Raw genomic sequence first — 19,756 nt, forward strand, 5'->3', positions numbered from 1 at the left:
GGGGAAAATCTTAAACGTTTTATGGACCTCCATTTAAAAGGAAAGATTTGAAACTATCCGTCTCTTAGCTCCTCTTCCAGCTCTAAGGCCTATGTGTTAGTTAAGGTGAAAGACCTGGAGTTTGGGTTTGAGTCTGAGGCTTAGCGTTGCTAGCTGCTGGCTGTGTTGGTCATTTTTTTCTGCTTCCCGGGCTCGTCCCCATCCGCCGGCCCACCCGCACGGTACAGGAGCCCTTTCCATGCACGTAGGGCAGACTCGGGAGCTGAATCTGTTACTCCATTTCTGATTCCAAAACAGTCTGGCCTTTGGGGAAAGGCTGCTTTTGGTTCTCGCTGTGTCTGTGGGGCTGAGGTCTTTGGCGGAGCCATGGGGAGGCTCCTGGACAAAGCTGGTCTCTCCCTCATGCCTCTTTCTTCTTCTTCTTCTTCTTCAGTTCCTCCAACTCCCCAGGGGCCTGCTGGTCCTCAGGAGGGAAGCACAGGAGATGAGCCGATGACCGGGTCTCCGGGAGCCCGGCTGCAGGTAAATTGCCATTCCCTTTGTCCATTCTGAGGGTCCCTGGAGCCCCTTCCCTTGTCTGGACTTCTCTTGTCCACAGCAGATGGCAGCCTCCTGATCAGGGGTCGGCAACCTTTTTGGCCGTGAGAGTCATAAACGCCACATTTTTTAAAAATGTAATTTCATGAGAGCCGTGCAGTGCTCACAGTGCGGCTCCTGTAACAGCGCCTGAAAAAAATGGACTTTATGGCTCCTGCAGAAAGAGCCATACGTTGCCGACCCCTGCCTCTGAAGTTCCCACCCTGGTTCTCTCTCACAGGATCCCGAACCATTCCTTCTGTGTGTCTGCCCTACCTTAAACACAGGGGTCATCCCTCATGCCCTTTCACAGATGGTGGGATTTTCCCCAGGACAAATTTGGTTTATTTCAGGAATCCATGACATTCGAGGATGTGGCCATATACTTCAGTAAGGCAGAATGGACCCTGCTCTCCCCTGCCCAGCAGATCCTATACAGGAACGTGATGCTGGAGAATTACGAGAATGTGGCCTCTCTGGGTAAGATGCTTAATTTTCCCCATTCCTTGCCTACAGCGCATTGTTTGATGCAGGGCTCTTTGCTTACTCCTTGATAGTGTTCAGAAGTCACGTGGTCTGAGCCCCCCTTCATCACGATCGCCAGGTGAGGGTTGTTCCATGGTCCCTTTGCAAAGAGAGAAGAATATTTTTGACTTGTTCTGCTGGAGACATTTCCCACAGAGCTTAATTATGTGGAGCTTACAGTGTACAATACCTCAGTCTTGTCTCATGGGTTTCTGCTCTTCTCAGTATCCCTACTTTCTAATCTTTTTCATCTTTTTATAGAAGGCATTTTTTTGTAGGGGCTGATAGTCTTAGATTTATCTAGGTGTTTCCAGTGCAAATCTTCCTACTTCGAGAATTTTCAATCTTCTTCCCTCTTCTGAGGGAAAAAGGCTAAATAAGCTAGGTTTTTAATTTTCTGCTTGTTGGGAATAAAGTCCTCAGCTTCCTTTCCTGGTCCTCTTCATCTCCCTTGATCTTGATGCCTTCCTTCCATAGGCTTCCTGTATATTTTTTCCTTTTTCTTTCCCCTGAAGACATAGCATCAAGGTGGAATGGTGGGACAGAGGAATGTAATTCCCTTCTTAATCATCCTTCTTTTCCTTCCTTTTGAGCAGCATGCCCATTTCCAAAACCTGGTGTTATTTCCAACCTGGAGGAAGCATCATGGGACCTTCAGGAAGCCTTGGTTCAAGAAGATCTGAGAAATACGTATGCAGGTGAGAAGGAAAATACTTTGACTTACTTCTCCTACTAGTCCTACTCTTTTGACTCTGCGCATTGTGGGACCCTGAAAAGAGCACAGGACTTGCTGTTGGAACCTGTCACTCGCTAACTCTCTGAACATGGATAAATCATTCTCCTTCGAAGCTTAAGTTCTTCATCTTCTAGATGATATTTATAGTATCTACCTTTACTGGGTGGTTATGGGCAAAGTACTTTTAAAGTTTACAAAGTGCCACATAATTAAGAATTATTGCTATTTTTATTTGCTGTGTTGAAGTCTTCTGGAGGCTAGAAAATTTGAGAGTTTATATTTTAGAAACATCTAAATTAAACACCATCAAGAAGGAAAGCCTTCGTGTTAGTGTATTATCATCACAGTAAGCATGGTGCCCAGAAGATGGAACTTGGCCCATTCCATGCCCCCCTCTTTGCTTCTCTGTTATTTGCTCCTATAGGATGGTAACTGAGGCTTGCATTCTGTAACTTAGCTTATATTATATTTACCCAGGGGCAGTCTTCTTATTCTCCCTCCAAATTCCAGCCTTGCATTAGATCTTTTCATTGTCACTCACTAGTAATTGATTTTGGTTAAGTAAGCAATTTCCAGGGCAGCTGGGTGGCTCAGTGGATTGAGAGCCAGGCCTAGAGACTGGAGGTCCTAGGTTCAAGTCCGGCCTCGGACACTTCCAGCTGTGTGACCTTGGGCAAGTCACTTGACCCTATCACCCACCCTTACCACTCCTGGGCTAAGGACGGTCCCTAGCCCGGATGAAAAAGGAGGAGGGTTGGGCGTGGGGCTAGCAACCCCACCCTGTAAAAACTACATCTGCTAAAGAAACTGCAACCTAAAGTAGGGGCAGCTGGGCTAGCTCAGTGGATTGAGAGCCAGGCCTAGAGACGAAAGGTCCTAGGTTCAAATCCGGGCTCAGACACTTCCCAGCTGGGTGACCCTGAGCGATCCATTGCCTACTGGTTGTGGCCCTATGCTCCTAGAATGGAGTCCCAGGATAAAAAAAAAAAAAGCAATTTCCATTTTTTAATCTTCAGTTTTCTAATATTTCAGAAGGATGATAATCCTTGAATGCTCTATCCTTGAGAAGTTGAAAATCAATTAATCCTATTGATTCTATTTTGTAATTAATTTCATTCTGTAATTCCTCTGACTTTTTGTATAACTGCCTAAGTCAAGTGTCTTTGTATCTGAGTTAAGTTCAAAAGTTCAGTGTTCCTCTAAATCAGGGCTATCATTATGTTAAGGAAACCTGTTATCTCTGCCCCACTAGCTGTCCTTGAAGGGTGCAGATGGACACAGCTAGTCAGCATTCCCTAAGAATAAGGAAGAAACTCCACCAATAGAAATGCCTTAAATCCTTAAATGCCTTAATTCTATGTCCTGCCTATATCTTGTTCTGTCCTTTTTTTAAAAAAAGAAGTCTTATAAGCTCCACTCTGTGGTCTTTTTGCTTCTGAGGAGCTAAAGACTTGATTTTTTGCAAATTCCCTGCTTTTGTCTGTAGATCACTTTACTCAGACTTTATTTCTCAGTTCATTTGTGAAGTTGGTGACCACAGAGGGGGCCCCAGCCTGTGGGGTACTCTGAGAGTACTCTGCTTTATTTTCACTGGAGGGCTTCTTTGTGAGAAACTGCCCCAAAGGTTGGTTTTCTCTTTGGACTCAAATCTAGCTGAGCTAAGAGAAACCTCAGTAGGGAAGAATATTTCCAGGAGTCCCTCTAAGGCCATGTTGGTGAATCTATGGCATGCATGCCAGAGGGGCTACTCCCTTCCCCCTTTCCACCACACCTGAGGACATTTCTCCCATCACCTGCTCCTCTGCCCAGCAGCCCAATAGGAGTGCTTCCTCCCTCCCTTGTCTGGGGTAAGGAGGAGCTCGCATGTGGCGTGAGGGAGCAGTTTGGGCACTCGGTCTCTAACAGGCTTGTCATCACTGCTCTAAGGCATACTTTAAGGTGAACCTCCACACTAGTGGGAAAGGAGCTATCTGCGGTTATTTCCCACACTGGTAGGGGTGTCCCTTCAAGGGAACAAGTTTGTTCTTCATACTAGGTGAGGGAAGACTATACAAGAGAAAATGGGTTCTGGTAGTAGTAGTAGTCTACTGACTGTTGCTCTTTGTAAAAACTTTTCAAAGCTTGGGACCAGGGTAAACTCCAGATTCATCTGGGAATGACAAAAAGCAATTAGATTATATGAAATTTGGTCCAGAACTGCTAGCAATTCAGTTGTTCCATTTGGCATCTTTGATTATGGTGTAAAGCTTTGAGATTACTTTTAGAAAATTGTGCACATTTTTGGATTAAAAATTTTTCAGTGGGAGATAAAGGAAAAAACAAACAACCTAGCCAGCAAATGCTTCTCTGTTTTGTCACATTGTTTGCAGCTTGTAGATGAGTCTTTTTCTGGGGCCTGCTCAACCAAAGGAGAAAGAGTAAACATTTTTTCTCTAGAAAGTCTCCAGTAATCATCAAAATAATCCGTTATAAGCTAAGAAATAGAATGGTGGATTAGAGGAATAGATTAAGTACATAATACACAATAGAAAGGAGCTGCTAGTGGTGAAGTGAATAAAGTGCCAATCCGGAGTCAGGGAGACTCATTTTCTGGAGTTCAAATCTGACCTCAATCATTACTGGTTGTGTGATCCTGGGCAAGTCACTTAACCCTAATATTTTATCTTAGTTTTCTTATCTGTAAAATGAGCTAGGGAAGGAAATGGAAAAATCACTCTAGTATTTTTTCCAAGAAAACCAAATGGCATGAAAAGTTAGAAAGGATAATAAAATGACCGAACAACAACAACAAACACAATAGTACATCATCATAGTAATCTATAGTTTGAAAAATACAATGATCCAAGCTTTTGGGGGAAAAATCACTATTTGACAAATATCATTAGGAAAAATGGAAGGTAGGCAGTTTGGCAGAAACTAGATGCATACACCTCATCACACTGTATATACATGCTAAAATAAAATCAAAGTGAATATATGATTTAGAAATAAAGAGTGATATCATAAATTAGGATAACATGGACTATTTTACCAGTCAGATCTATGGATAAGAGAAGAACTTGTGCATTAGAGAGAGCATTATAGGATGTAAAATGGATGAATGATTACATTAAATTGAAAAAAATTGCAACAACAAAACCAATGCAGCCAAGATTGGAAAGCAGGAAACTTGGGAAAAAAATTTGTAGGGAATTTCTTTGATAAAGGCCTCATTTCTCAAGTACATAGAGAACCAAATTTATAAGAATACAAGTCATTCTCCAATTGATAAATGGTCAGAGGATATGAATAGATGGTTTCCAAAAAAAGAAACTAAAGCTTTTTATAGGTATCTTAAAAAATGGTCTAAATCAATATTTATTAGAGAAATACATATTAAAACAACGGATTGGCTAATGTGCTAGAAAAGGAAAATGATAAATGTTGGGAAATGTGGAAAAACTGGGACACCAAAGCGCTGTTGCAGTTGTGAATTGATCCAACCAATTTGGAGAGCTATTTGGAACTATGCCTAAAGGGCTATAAAACTCCATACCCTTTGACCCAGCAATACTATTAGGTTTGTATCCCAAGAGATAAAAAAAAATAGGAAAAGGTACTATATATAGAAAAATATTGATAGCAGCTCTTTTTGTGATGTCAAAGAATTTAAAATTGAAATAATGCCCATAAGTTGAGTAATGGCTAAACAAACTTTGGTAGATAATTGCAATGGAATACTATGTACAATAGAAACGATGAACAGAATGGTTTCAGAAAAGCCTGGGAAGCCTTATATGAACTAATGCAAAGTGAAGTGAGCAGAGCCAGGAGATTATTGTACATAGTAGCAACAATTTTGTATGATGATTAACTGAATGATTTAGCTATTCTCAGCAATACAATGATACAAGACAATTCTGAAGGACTTATGATGAAAAATGCTATCCACTTCCAAAGAACTGATGGAGTCTGCCTACATATAGAAGCATAATTTTTTTTAATTTATTTTTCATTTTATTGGTTTTTGTTCTGTGTTCTCTTTTGCAACATTGTGAATATGGGAATATTTTTTGCTTGATTGCACATGTATAATATATATCAAAGTACTTGCCTTTTTGAGGAGGGGAAGGAGGGAAAGAATTTGGAATTAAAAAATTCGAATGTTAAAATTGTTTTTACATGTAATTGAGAAAAAATAAAAAACTTAAAAAAAAAGCCTCTTTCTCTCTGTCTGTCTTTCTTTGCCTTTTCTAAACTCTGATGAAGGTAGAAGGCAGACAAGAGACATAGATAAGACAGAATCTTTGTTCCCAGTCTGCAGAAATTTATGGTGTCATAAACTAATTGGGTATTAAATTTGTGACTGAAATTATTTTTTCTACTATAAATTCTCAAAATGTAGTTTAACTTTATTAATGCTGAAATATTTTAGTGATTTTGGGTAACACCTTGGAATATGTTCTAAGGAAAGATGAAAATAAGACAAATTCATATGGGAACAGCAGCACTTAGAATTTTTATCACTCTTTCTCTTGAGAGTGACAAACTTTTATTGTTTTAGTGTAAGAGAAGATGTTTATTTTACCTGTTAAATGAATTGCACTTTGCAATTTAAATTTATCTGGTACTTAAGAGCTGCTTATTATGAATTCTTTCCCTGACCATATAAAAAGAGAGAAGCTTCTTTGAATCAGGGAACAACAAAAGAGTAAATAAAATTTAACTTGAATGAATGTTTTGTGTTACTGCTATATTTTCTTCTGTAAATGATAGAACTTAATTGGTTAGGTAACCATAAGCAAAATCTTTCTAAAACTCCCAAAGCAACAATATTATAGTTAATTTGTAATTCTAATAAAAACTTGGGCTAAATTATAACCAAAAACACTCAGTGGAGAGAAGATTAGTTTTACAGATAGTTGGGTTATGAAAGAGCATCAGAATATGGAGGAAATAGGGCAGGTGTGGTTTAAAAAAAAAAAACCAACCTTTTCCTTCTATATTAGTATTAATTCTAAGACAGAAGAATGTTAAGGCATTTGAAGTTAAGTGGCTTCCCCAGGGTCACACAGCTAGGTGACAGGTGCAGTTTTAAAGGACTTTAATCATAGGTCACTGGAGGGAAGGAGGAAGAGAAAGAGAATTTAAGCAAATAGAGATGAGAAGAGAAAGGGTAAAAAGTTAAAGTTATAGTTTATTTGCACTGACTATGAAGAAAGGTTTTGATTTTATTGAGATAAGGATATGAGAAACTTTATGTGGTTATTCTTCATGATATGTTATTTATTTGCAACATGGAATTATTTGAAAATAATATATTAAAATTAAAATTCTGTCCCAGAAGGACCATTAGGTGGGTATATTTTTATTTATTGTTAACTATTTTTGCAACAACATGAGAGAGAAAAGTGTTTCTAGACCAAGCTATGATAAATGAATCTTGGTAGTCGAGGTAAAATCTCTTGGGAGTGTAATTTTATATTGTTCTGAGTTTTGGGTTCAGGTATAATTGATCATTAAGTTAGTGATCCACCTTTTAAGGGTAATGCTACAAGCTGCTCAAAGGACATGTGATCTGAGAACTGCCAAGGATGGATATGGATGTGTGTGTGTGTGTGTGTTTGGGGGGAAAGTTGAAGGGACAACCTTGGTATAGTCCAAGATAGGCTCCTCTTGACTCAATTTTGCCATCGTTATATTTCCTTTTTGAACAGGAATGTTTTCCATCTGGTTAATCCTGAACCTGGCTGTAAGACTTTGTGAATAACATGGAACTTTGCTATGCAATTAGCTGTTCCCCAAAAAGTTAACTACCTAAAATCAAACAAGAACTAAGGATGCTTTATCTTGTTATATTTATGTCAAATCATGCTTTGCTTTTAGGCTTAGACCTGGAGGGACATTCTTCATGTTGCAGTCATATTACTCCTTTTTCCCTTTGTATTTTTTTTTGTTTTTGTTTTTGTTTTTTAAACCCTGAACTTCTGTGTATTGGCTCCTAGGTGGAAGAGTGGTAAGGGTGGGCAATGGGGGGGTCAAGTGACTTGCCCAGGGTCACACAGCTGGGAAGTGGCTGAGGCCGGATTTGAACCCAGGACCTCCTGTCTCTAGGCCTGACTCTCAATCCACTGAGCTACCCAGCTGTTCCACTTTTTCCCTTTGTAACAAATTTCTATAATCAGGGCACATGAACTGTAGAGGTTTTGTTATTGCAACACTAAGCCTATTAATGAATGAATTAATACTAAAACATCTGAGTTACTGTAATAGGGCACAAGTACAAAATATTTTAATCTTAAGTTGTGGTCAGTTTCATATCCTATACAACTAAGTAAATGAGTTCTTGGGTTTGCCATTCACTCACTAATAGTTGTGATGTGAATGACATCCTCCTAAGGGGGGATTTAAGATAAATCTGCAAAAATTTTCTAATTAAATGGAGTGGTAAACTATGAAAAAACAGCAGGATTTGATGTTTTCTCTAAGAACTAGAATATATGAATGTATATAATTGACTTCTAAATGTTTCTAATGGGATAATGCATTTTTAGAAATTGGATTAAACATTTTTCATATAAAATTACATTAATAATTGTAAGAGAATTTTAAAGCATCTTTTCCCTATTTCAAAGTATCTAATAATTTAAAGAGACTGAACCAAAGGGCCCATCATAGATTCTTTGTAAGATTCTTCCTTCAGCCTGTTGCTGGTAGTGTCTATATCAGATATATAAATTAGGTAAAGTTAGAAACACAAGTAGTATGTAATAACTGAAATTTTTTGAAGTTTTAAGTCAATTATTGGTTCTTAATTTGATGTTATTTTTATAGCTCTATTGTTAATAGGACCAGAACCATAAGGCTTGAGCTGGTTTTTCATCACATGACCTAGTTATTGTAAAACAAAATTTAAAAGGTTGTACTAAATTGTATTGAGTAATCTCTGCAAGTAACTTGGAACCAGAGAAGCAGCTCTTCAAGGAGGCACCCCTTTCAGAGCTTCTCTGAGAATATTCCAGAATGTCCAAAAGAAGATGTTTCCAGGGACCAGAAGACAACCTGGGACATCTGAGACTTAAGATGAAATGTGCTGATTAAAAGGATATTGAGGGAGGGGCAGCTGGGTAGCTCAGTGGATTGAGAGCCAGGCCTAGAGACAGGAGGTCCTGGGTTCAAATCTGGCCTCAGACACTTCCCAGCTGTGTGACCCTGGGCAAGTCACTTGACCCCCATTGTCCACCCTTAACACTCTTCCACCTATAAGTCAATACACAGAAGTTAAGGGTTTAAAATTAAAAAAACAAAACAAAACAAAAAGGATATTGAGGGAGAAATTAGGTGGCTCATTGGATAGAAAGCCAGCCCTGGAGATGGGAGGTCCTGGGTTCAAGTATGGCCTCAGACACTCTCTGGCTATGTAACTGGGGAAAAAGTCCCTATTACCCAGCTCTTACATTTCTTCTGCCTTACAGCCAACATGTAGTGTAGTATTGACTCCAAGATGGAAAGTAAGGGTTAAAGAAAAAAGGATATCGAGAGTGGGTTATTAGGATACAAGGAGATTTGATATGGTTTCATAATGATGATCATTATATAATTTTTGCCTTTTGTTGGTGGTGTTTATGTTTGCTGAATTTTCTTGGTTACCTTGGTGATGTGCAAATGTTCCCTTTCAAATTAGTCAGTGGTAAGCCCTGCAAGTAGTTTGAATCTTTCATTTAAAATTGAGAAGTTGGCTCAGGCTACAAGTGAGTCATCTCCTCCCTCCGGACTGAAGTAGATCCTTTAGTCATCCTTACTGCAGCTCGGAGAGGGGGTTGTATTAAGATGAATCAGTCTTGGGGGCAGCCCGCTGGCTCAGTGGACTGACAGCCAGGGTTAGAGATAGGAAGTCCATCCTGGGTTCAAATGTGGCCTCAGACACTTCCTAGCTGTGTGAATCTTGGCCAAGTCATTTAATCCCTATTGCCCAGCCTTTAATACTCTTTTGCTTTGGAATCAATAGAGTATTGATTCTTAGGTAGAAGGTAAGGGTGTAAAAACAAAAAGTCATTTTTCCTGTTCATTTATTAACTGGTTGGGATAAATTATGAAAAGCCTATAATAATCAGCAAATTATAGTAAAGCCGTAACTGCCTGCACCAAGGGATTAGTTTGCTACCTTAAAAGCCTCTTCCAAACTTATGCAAGAAGGGCTTATGCTAATGTACTCTACTGATACTGACTATATTAAAAATCTTAAAGATTTAGCTTATAGATGAGTGATCCTGGCCATTGATGGGGGTGGGGGGGCACTGAGAAAATCAAACTGATTCTGTTTTGTAATTCATTTCATTCTGTTTCTCTGCCCACCATAACTACCTAAGTCAAGTTTCTTTTTCTTTGAATTAAGTTCAGTGTTCCTATAAATCAGGGTTATCTTTATGTCAAGGAAACCTGTTATCTCTGCACAACTTGCTGTCCTTGGAGATTGCAGATGGACACCAGGAAATCTATTATCTCTGTACCACTAGCCAGCCTTGCAGGATGCAGGTGGATACAACCAATCAGCATTCCCTAGCAACAAAGGAGAAACTCTCATCTTTTCCACCAATGGAACTTAGATGACATGATTCTATGTTCTTTTCTTTTTTTTTTTTCTTTCTTTTTTTTTTTTACCTTCTGCAAACTAAAGGAGGTCTTGTAAGCCCCACCTTGTAGTCTTTTTGCTTACTGAGGAGCTAAAGACCTGATCTCTTTGCAAACTGGGTGCTTTAGTTTCTCAATTCACTCATGAGATATTGTATTGAAAACACTTTGTAAACAGTGATCTAGAAATGGTCATTTAAAAAAATTCTTACATTATATCTTCAGTTGATATTTACCAGTTCTTGGTTGTCCCTGTTCTGCATCTCCTGTAGTGGATGTTCTTTTCCACTTTTTTCCCTTCATTGCTCCCTCTCCATAGCAGAGTATAAGGCTTACTCTTTTCTCTCCCTTTTCTTCCATTTTTAATATCACCCTACCCTTTTCCACTGAATGAATGAATGAAAAAAACATTAGGCAAAAAAGCATCTGAAAAACTCTGGGCACATAAACAGAAAGGGGTGGCATATCCCCCTGCAGAGGAAGCTGCCAGGTTACATTTCCATGAGATTTATCTTCCCTAAGTTTTTTGTTAAACCTTTACGTTCCATCTTAGAATCAATGCTATATATTGGTTCCAAGGCAGAAAAACAGTTAGGGCTAGGTAATGGGGATGGGGGTGGTAAGTAACTAATCCAAGGTCACACAGCTAGGAAGTATCTGAGGCCAGACACTTCATTTCTAGGCTTGGCTCTTAATCCAATGAACTATTTTAGCTGCACCCTAAATTATTTTATAAATGAAATGTACATCCACTTGGAATTTACAGTTATTTATGATGATGATTAAATTGTAAGCTCCTTGAGGACAGGGATTGTTTTCTGCCTCTTTTGTATCCTCAGAGCTTAGCAGATTGCCAGGCACATAGTAGGCACCGAATAAATATTTGTGGGATTGAATTGAATATAAAATATGGATAGAACCTCACATTTTGCCATATTTTTCCCAACAATTTTTGAGTGATAAATTCCCTTCTAAAATGTTGTGTTCTTTGGTACCATTCCATGCTTTATATTATTCCTTTCCTATACTATAAAACTTTTTCATTATCTAAAAAGCCCAAATAGCTGGTCTTGGGTTTAGGAAGGCCTAACTTTAACTCCTACATATGGACAATGTGACCCAGGGCAAGTCACTTAACTCAAAATGGTTGCTAATCTGTATTGGTAGAGGGAGTTTCTTCACCAAGAATTCCTTATGCCCATAAAATCATAGGTCCAGACTTCTCCCCAGAAAAAGATGCCATGCACACCGAGACCATTTTTGTATCCGTAGATACTTTTTCCATTCCTCCTTAGAATACAAGAGACAATTTTTGAATTTTCTTTTGTGCCAGGTGATGAACCCCAAATTGAGAACGAGAAGCTGACTCCAGCCCAGGAGAGTGTCGAAGATCCTGAAGCATCATCACAAGGAGAGCTCCAGACCTGTGATCCTCAGCAGCCTCAGTCTGAAGAGTCTTCTGAACACGACAACAAGAGGGAGAAGCAGGGGGGAGATTCTGCTCTGGAGATAGTGACGGGAAAGGAAAGAGGTTCCAGGTACATGTTAGGCAAGGATGTAAAAGCTTCTACAGGGGAGGCAGGGGAAAATTTCGAGTCACGTTTAATCTCAAGCTTTGTTAGGCACCAGAGCTTACCTAAACTACAGAAAAACTACAAATGTGATGAGTGTAGCATATACTTCAGACATAGTTCGGACCTTTTCCAACATCAGAAAACTCACAGTGGGGAGAATTCTCTTAAATGTGGTGAGGTTGGGAGTGCATTCAGCCATACTTTAGGGTCTGATCAAGCTCAGAGAATAAAAGGTGAAAATATGCCTCATAAATGTAAAGACTGTAACAAAACCTTCAATCATCGCTCACATCTTGAACACCATCAAAGACTTCACACACGGGAGAGACCATATAAATGTAAAGAGTGTGGGAAGACCTTCAGGTGGAGCTCAAACTTTGCTCGTCATAGAAGAATTCATACTGTACCAAAACACTATGAATGCCAAGAATGTGGGAAAGAGTTCACTAGAATTTCCCAGTACATTATTCATCTGAAATTCCACTTTGCAAAGAAACTCCACATACGGAATCGATATGGTAGAACTTTCAGGCATATCTCAACACTTAATACACATAGGAAAGTCCATACTACAGAGAAACGCTATAAATGCAAAGAGTGTGGGAAAACTTTTACAAGAAACAGAACCCTTGTTGATCATCAGAGAATTCACAGTGGAGAGAAACCCTATAGATGCAATGACTGTGGGAAAACTTTTACAAGAAATAGAACCCTTGTTGATCATCAGAGAATTCACAGTGGAGAGAAACCCTATAGATGTAATGACTGTGGGAAAACTTTTACAAGAAACAGGAGCCTTGTTGAGCACGAGAGAATTCATACTGGGGAGAGACCTTATGAATGTAGTAAGTGTGGAAAAGCCTTTAATCGTAAGTCATACCTATTTCTTCATGAGAGAACTCATAACAAAAAGAAGCCTTATAAATGTGATATTTGTGGAAAAGACTTTAGGTGGGGTTCAGGCTTTGCTCGACATCGAAGAAGCCACATTGAGGAGAAATACAATGAAGTTGATGAGCAAAGGGGAGTTTTTCCTCATAGCTCTGACATTCAGCACCAGAGAATTCCTATCGAAGAGAAGTCTTACGAATGTCATGAATGTGGGAAAGCTTTTACTCGGAAGAGAACCCTTATTGATCATCAGAGAATTCACAGTGGGGAGAAACCCTATGAGTGCAATCAATGTGAGAAAACTTTCAGCTGTAGGCCATACCTTATTGCACATCAGAGGTCTCATATCCCTAAAGCTCATCAGAAAAATCAAATCATGGAGAACTGCTATAAGTGTAGCCAATGTGGAAAAAATTTTTCTCAGAAGTCAACGCTTGTTATACATCAGAGACTTCATACTGGAGAACGGCCCTATAAATGTAGTGTCTGTGGGAAAGCCTTCAGGTGGAAGTCAAACTTCATTCAACATCAGAGAAGACATCCTGGGATGAAACAACATAAATGTCAAGAATGTGGCAAAGTGTTCAGCCAAAAAGACACTCTAATGGATCATCAGATGATCCACTGTGGGGAGAAAATCTTTAAAGATCAGTATGGTGGCGAAAAGAATAGGAATACCAAACGTCTTATTGAGTATCTACAAAGACGGGATCGTGAAAAGCCTTTTAAATGTAGTAATTGTGAGCAGTCCTTCAGCTCTGCCTCAGTCTTTAGCTTACATTTGAAAATGCACACTGGGAGGGAAACTTATGAAAATGACAATACAGAAAATTTTCCCCAGAACTCCAGTCTTACTTCACATCAAGAGTTTCATACTAGGGAAAAAGTTTATAAGTGTAACATGTGTGATAAAGCCTTTCCTAAGAAATCCCAGCTTATTATGCATGACAGATTTCATACCCGGGAGAGACCATATAGATGTAATAAATGTGGAAAAAAGTTCAGATGGAGCTCAAACTTATCTCGACATCAGAAAAGCCATATTGCAGAGTAAAGTACCAATTTTGTAGTTTTGTAGCTGTTTCTACAAAATTCATCTTAGCTAAGAAGATCTCAGCTGTGCCATTAATGCTTCTGGAGAGGGAGGATTGATAACTGGTTTTTCTTTCTTGAAGGGGAGTTTCCATCATGTTCAAGAATTCCTTGCATATATCAGGAAATGCCCCAAGAGCATCATTTGTAAAAATTAGAAGAGAGATTTCAAGTTTGCTTTTAGTTGAAGCAGATCATAAGAAGTAATATGTAAAGTAATAAGTAAAATCAAGATTTAAATTAAATCTTCCCCTTTGTAAGCTGTGTAACACTGGACAAGTCATTTAGACTTTGTAAAGGCAATCCTTTTACTCTAATTTCTTCTCTATTGCACCCTTTACATTTTGAGACTATCTGGAAACTCAATAGTGCTTATCTACTAAGTAATACATGGGTTGGTATAGGGAATTAACAAAATCCCAACTGCCTGGAGGGGTGTTAAGGCAGGAGGGCAAAAACTGTCCTTTATTCTCACTGGAGAGAGGAGCAACTAGGGATTGAATTGGTTTCACCACAAATTTAATTTGTTTTTCTTCCTAGAGAGAAGTCTGAATCTGTATGGAGGGAGTGAGGTTGGGATGTAGAGAGAGGGGTGACCTTGTCTTTTACTGAGACTCTGGCCCCCTACCTTTCTGGTCAAAAATGCAATTTAATATTTAAAGACCGGATTTAATTAATGGTAGAGAAGATCTCTACCTTCTCCCTTTGACTTGCCATTCTTATTCACTCTGACCCTTGCCTCACCTGACACTTTTCTTTAGTAATTTCAAGATTGCCTTTTATATCTAGCCTTATAATGCTGTCCTTTTGTAGTTTTGACTTGGGAAATTATTACTGCCTGCCTGCTATATTTCCTTGGATAGATTCAGACCTTTAACATCTAAGACATTTCAGGGAATTAAAATATAATGCTAATAAAATGAACATTCGTATATTGGCCAGTTGTATTAAATGAATATTTTGAATGGATATTTGTTCATTGCATTATTCAAGGTAAACATTTATCAAAATTAAAATTGTAAACAGAAGCATTCTTTGATTTATTTCCAAGAATCTTTCACTTTTTATTCTTTCCACACCTTCACAGATTTTCCGTAATCATACCTATTTATATGTTATTTATCATTAGTGTCAAGGCAATTGTGGAAGTATCATGTGTGAATGAAGTGTATATAGAAGTAAAAATTAGTGTATTAATTAGCAATTAGATGTATTTAATCAAAAACAGGAAAATTGAGAAAATCATATGTTATATATATTGCATGAAATTTACATTTCTAGTAGCATACATATTAAGCAATCAAAACACTGGTGGAGCTCCTAATCTGGTAAAAGATATTTTATTCTATACTCTTGTAGGAGAGCATAAGAATATGTAACAAAATTCCCTGAGAGTGTTAAAACTGATAAAAGGGTTAAAAACATCTTGCAGTGTTGACAAACCTTTTAGAGATTGAGTGCTCAAAATGCATCTTGAAGCTACCTGTGAGTCCTGTCCCCGCACCCCCTCTCCCCCTTCATTACTGCAGAGAGCAGAGGGAGGAAGTGCTTGCATTGGACTGCTGGACAGAGGGATGAAGCATGCAAAAATGACAAGGTATGGGTGAAGAGGGGAAATGGAGCAGCCCCCTCCATGCAACCAGGGCACCTGTGCCATCCTTTGCCAACATGGCCTAGTCTCTTTTTATATAGGCCTGTTTGACCTGGAAAGACCTTTTCTCGTGAAATAAATGTGTAAGTGATTTAACTGCATCCATCTCAAGCTTCTTTCTCTTCATTCATTCATTTATAAACCCTTACCTTCTATCTTAGAATCAATACTGTGTGTTGGTTCTAAGGCAGAAGAGCAATGGGGGTAAAGTGACTTGCCCAGGGTCACATAGGTGGAAAGTGTCTGAGATCAGATTTGAACCCAGGACCTCCCTTCTCTACGTCTGACTTTCAATCCACTGAGCCACCCAGCTGCCCTTTTCTCCTCTTCTTGACCCCAAAATGGTCCTAGTGAGTTGTTGTGTGTTGTAGCTATCTTCTGACCCTTATGGAGACCCAACTCTCCCAGAATCACTGCAACCCTTTGCAATTCTTTCTGGTGTTGGTTGCATTCTCATTCTCAACAAAGACAATAATCTGGTTCTGGAGAGGGAATCAATACTGTTTTTCCCACACGGCTATCTTCAGACTTCCCCTCTGTTGCCCTCTGTCACCAACTCCACCCTCTCCCACCTTTGAAGTTAAACTGTCCAAGCAGAACCCAATGTGGATCCTGAGGTCAATTTATCTACCAGCCCCTGAGGCGTTCCTCATCCCTCGGAGTTCAGTTTCTGCTTCAAAGCCTTCCTTTCTTGCCATCATCGGAGGAGATTTCAACATACATGTTAGTTTTTCCTTTAAGCAGCCCAGCCCTCCAGCCTTCTCTGCTCCTAGGACCTACTACTCTGTTGGTCTTTGAGCAGGACAGCCGTAATCTTTATCTTCATCTCACCTACGCGTCTTTTGCTGCTAAGATACCTAATTATATGACTATAACCTGTTATAACTTCATTTCTCCCCATACGTTAGTCATCCCAAGTCTGTTCTGTATCTGTATCCTTAAGATGACTTCTAGGTCCTCTGCTTCTCGCAATATTCCTTGGCTGCTCTAGTTTCAATTTCCTCCCTTCCCCATCTGGACCTTCCTTCCTTCCTTCCTTCCTTCCTTCCTTCCTTCCTTCCTTCCTTCCCTCCCTCTTTCTTTTAAATTTAATTTATTAATTTATAACATTTCTCCATGCTTATAGGATTCATCAGCATCCTTTCTTGATGTGCCTCTTGTTCTCTTGAAGATGATGCTTTGTCAGATTACAAACCTCCGTTGCACTTGCCATCTGCCTCAGCCAATTTTACTTAAATCATATAATTGTGTTGGTTGTGCCCCCTACAAATTTTATCGAATCTCACTCGGGCACTCTGGCAGACAATCTTTATTCCTTGATTCTTTATTGCATTCTTCACAGCAAACTTTTTTCAAGCCTTCCATCACACTCTCTTCCCCTCTTCCACTTAACTCTCTCTTCCACTATATATATATTTATGTATGTGCACATTCCTATGAACTTTTCTACATCATAACCCCCCTCGATAGCACCATTTCCTCCTTTAGTCTTTAATAAAGTTATTATTGCTACCAAAGTCAACCTGTATTTGCTCTTCCACTTTGATGGTTTCCTTCATTGGGTCATTCCTGTAATCCCTTCAAACCTTCAGTTTGCTGGTTCTTTTTCTGCTGCCTGTAAACATGTCCAGACCTCCCCAGTCCTTAAAACAAAAACCCTTAAGTAGATTTTGCCATTCCTTAAAGCTATCCTATGTTTCTTCTTTTAAGCTAAGTTTCTGGAAAAAAGCAGTTTATGCTTCTACTTCCTTGCCAACTGCCTAACTCTTTCCATATTGCTTCCAACCTAAATAGCTTTCTACAAAGTTCTCAATGATCTCTTAATTGCCAAATCTTAATGACCTCTTCTCATTCCTCATTGTTGACTCCATCTGGCTACTTTGTCTTCTTAAATACTCTGTTGGTTTTTTTTTAATAATTTTTTTTTAAACCTTTAACTTCTGTGTATTGGCTCCTAGGTGGAAGAGTAGTAAGGGTGGCCAATGGGGGTCAAGTGACTTGCCCAGGGTCACACAGCTGGGAAGTGTCTGAGTTTGAACCTAGGACCTCCTATCTCTAGGCCTGGCTCTCAATCCACTGAGCTACCCAGCTGGGTTTTTGAAATATTGTTCTCTCTCAGTTCTACCTGTTTGACTATTCCTGTTTCCTTTGCTGGCCCATCGTTAATATTCAGTGTTATTTCCCTTTTCCCTGCTGTCCTCTGTCCTCTAACTCTAGGTATATCTCAAAGCTCTGTCTTGGGGATTTAATCTTTCTATACTTGGTGACTTCATTAGCTCTTTAGATTTAATTATTATTTCTATGCAAATGATATAGATCCATTTATCCTGCCCTAGTCTCTCACCTGAGTTCCAATCTTCCATATTGGGACGTTTCAAACTGGATATCTTATAGGCATTTCATTTTTAAAACAACTCATCTTTGTCCTGAAGTCCACCACTGTACTTCTAAAAATTTTATTTCTTTTACTTATTTTTTATTATGAATTTAGGAGCCCACAAAATGAGCATTTGCTACATGTACAGAACACAAAAAGATTTACTTGGAAACTGGATTTCTTCCATTTCATTCCATTCTATACTTTAAAAAACTACCTAGAGACAGGAGGTCCTGGGTTCAAATCTAGACTCAGACACTTTCTAACTGTGTGACCCTGGGCAAGTCACTTAACCCCCATTTCCTAGCCCATAGTGCTCTTTTGCCTTAGAACCAATATAAGGTATTAATTCTAAGATGGAAGGTAAGGGTTTGAAAAAACACCTATATAACAAATGCAAAACTGTCTTGTTTGTTTCTTTCTAATCTGTTGCCTATGCACTACTTTAAATATTTCAGTAGCCTTTGTTTGACATCATTATTAGAATTTCTTCTCCAGCCCTCTCCCAATAAAAATTGGTGGTAGTGGGGGAACCTTCAAAACAAGAATAGTAAGGAAAACAAATCCACATTGTAGCCATGTTCAAAAAATGTATATCTCCTTTTATACTTTGAATCCATTATCTCTATCAGGAAATATGTATCATGCTTAATCATAGGATTAACTTCTGGGAATGTGTTAGTCACCGACTTCATCATAATAATTGTCTTTCAAAGTTGCTCTCCACAATAATGTCATATAAATTGTTATGCTAATTTTATTCTGTATCAGTTCAAACCAGGATATTTTGAAATTGTGTTTCATAATTTCTGACAACAAAAAATATTCTATCATATTCAAAGACTATAGTATGTTTAGCTGTTCCTTAATTGAATCTAATCCCTTAGATTCATTTTTTTTCCCCTCCATTTAATTATCTCTTCAGGACATGGAAGTTTCTTTTACTAATGGCTATTTCCTCCATTATATTCTTTCTTAACCCCTTCTTCCATTCCACGTTATTTCTCTGTTGAGTTTGATATATTTCTACACTAAATTGTGTGTGTTATAATCTGAGCATTTTAGATATTAATAAAGTTCATCGGATGATTATGTTAGATGATTATTATGCAGTTTTACAGGATAATTGGTTATGTAGGGTCAAATCTAGACACCAGAGTTGGAGGGAAATTAGAACAGCTTTATTATGAGGTTTAACAAGTAGCAATCATCCAGAGTCTATGCACATAGGCAGCCTGCAGGGGACTACAATTATAGAATCAGTGAGAGACGGGCTTTTATACACAGGGTAAAGAAGCAAGGAATTTTCCAGGTGACTCCAGGTTATGTCACGATTATAAGAAAGACATAAAACATAAAAATACCCCCTATTTTGGGACCATAAAAGGAGGCAGGACCCCAAGATAGATAAGGACCAGGGCGAGAAGGAGGGACTTTGCAAAATGGAATTTTGATTATCTTGCTACCTACAATTCTACTCCTTGGGACTATTAACAATCTCACAATTTGTTTTTTAAAAAATTTCCAAATCAGTATCGGTCCAAGAAGAAATGATATGCAGCTTATAGAATAGGTAACTGGTCCATAAAACATATAGAACTAATAAAACGAGCAAAAAAATCATATTAAGGTGAATAATGAAATCCAATATAACTGTAGCCTTAAGGGTGTCAGGTCCTTTGGCAGTGTCCATGAGCTTCAGAGATTTGACAATTATTTCCTGT

At 38.7% G+C, this 19,756-nt stretch overlaps 1 protein-coding gene across 1 annotated transcript in view; it reads left to right on the forward strand.

Moving 5' to 3' along the window:
* LOC123247892 (zinc finger protein 420-like) overlaps positions 1-15,064 on the forward strand; it is a 30,362-nt gene extending 15,298 nt beyond the window's left edge. Inside the window, exons 4-8 of the mRNA XM_044676964.1 lie at positions 298-522; positions 930-1,056; positions 1,698-1,799; positions 11,781-12,480; positions 12,580-15,064. Coding sequence (XP_044532899.1) covers positions 298-522; positions 930-1,056; positions 1,698-1,799; positions 11,781-12,480; positions 12,580-13,966 — 2,541 coding nt within the window. The 3' untranslated portion in view covers positions 13,967-15,064. The remainder of the gene's footprint in view (positions 1-297; positions 523-929; positions 1,057-1,697; positions 1,800-11,780; positions 12,481-12,579) is intronic.
* Positions 15,065-19,756: the final 4,692 nt, after the last annotated feature.

The sequence above is a fragment of the Gracilinanus agilis genome, chromosome 1, assembly GCF_016433145.1.
Source record: "Gracilinanus agilis isolate LMUSP501 chromosome 1, AgileGrace, whole genome shotgun sequence".
Classification (NCBI taxonomy): Eukaryota; Metazoa; Chordata; class Mammalia; order Didelphimorphia; family Didelphidae; genus Gracilinanus; species Gracilinanus agilis.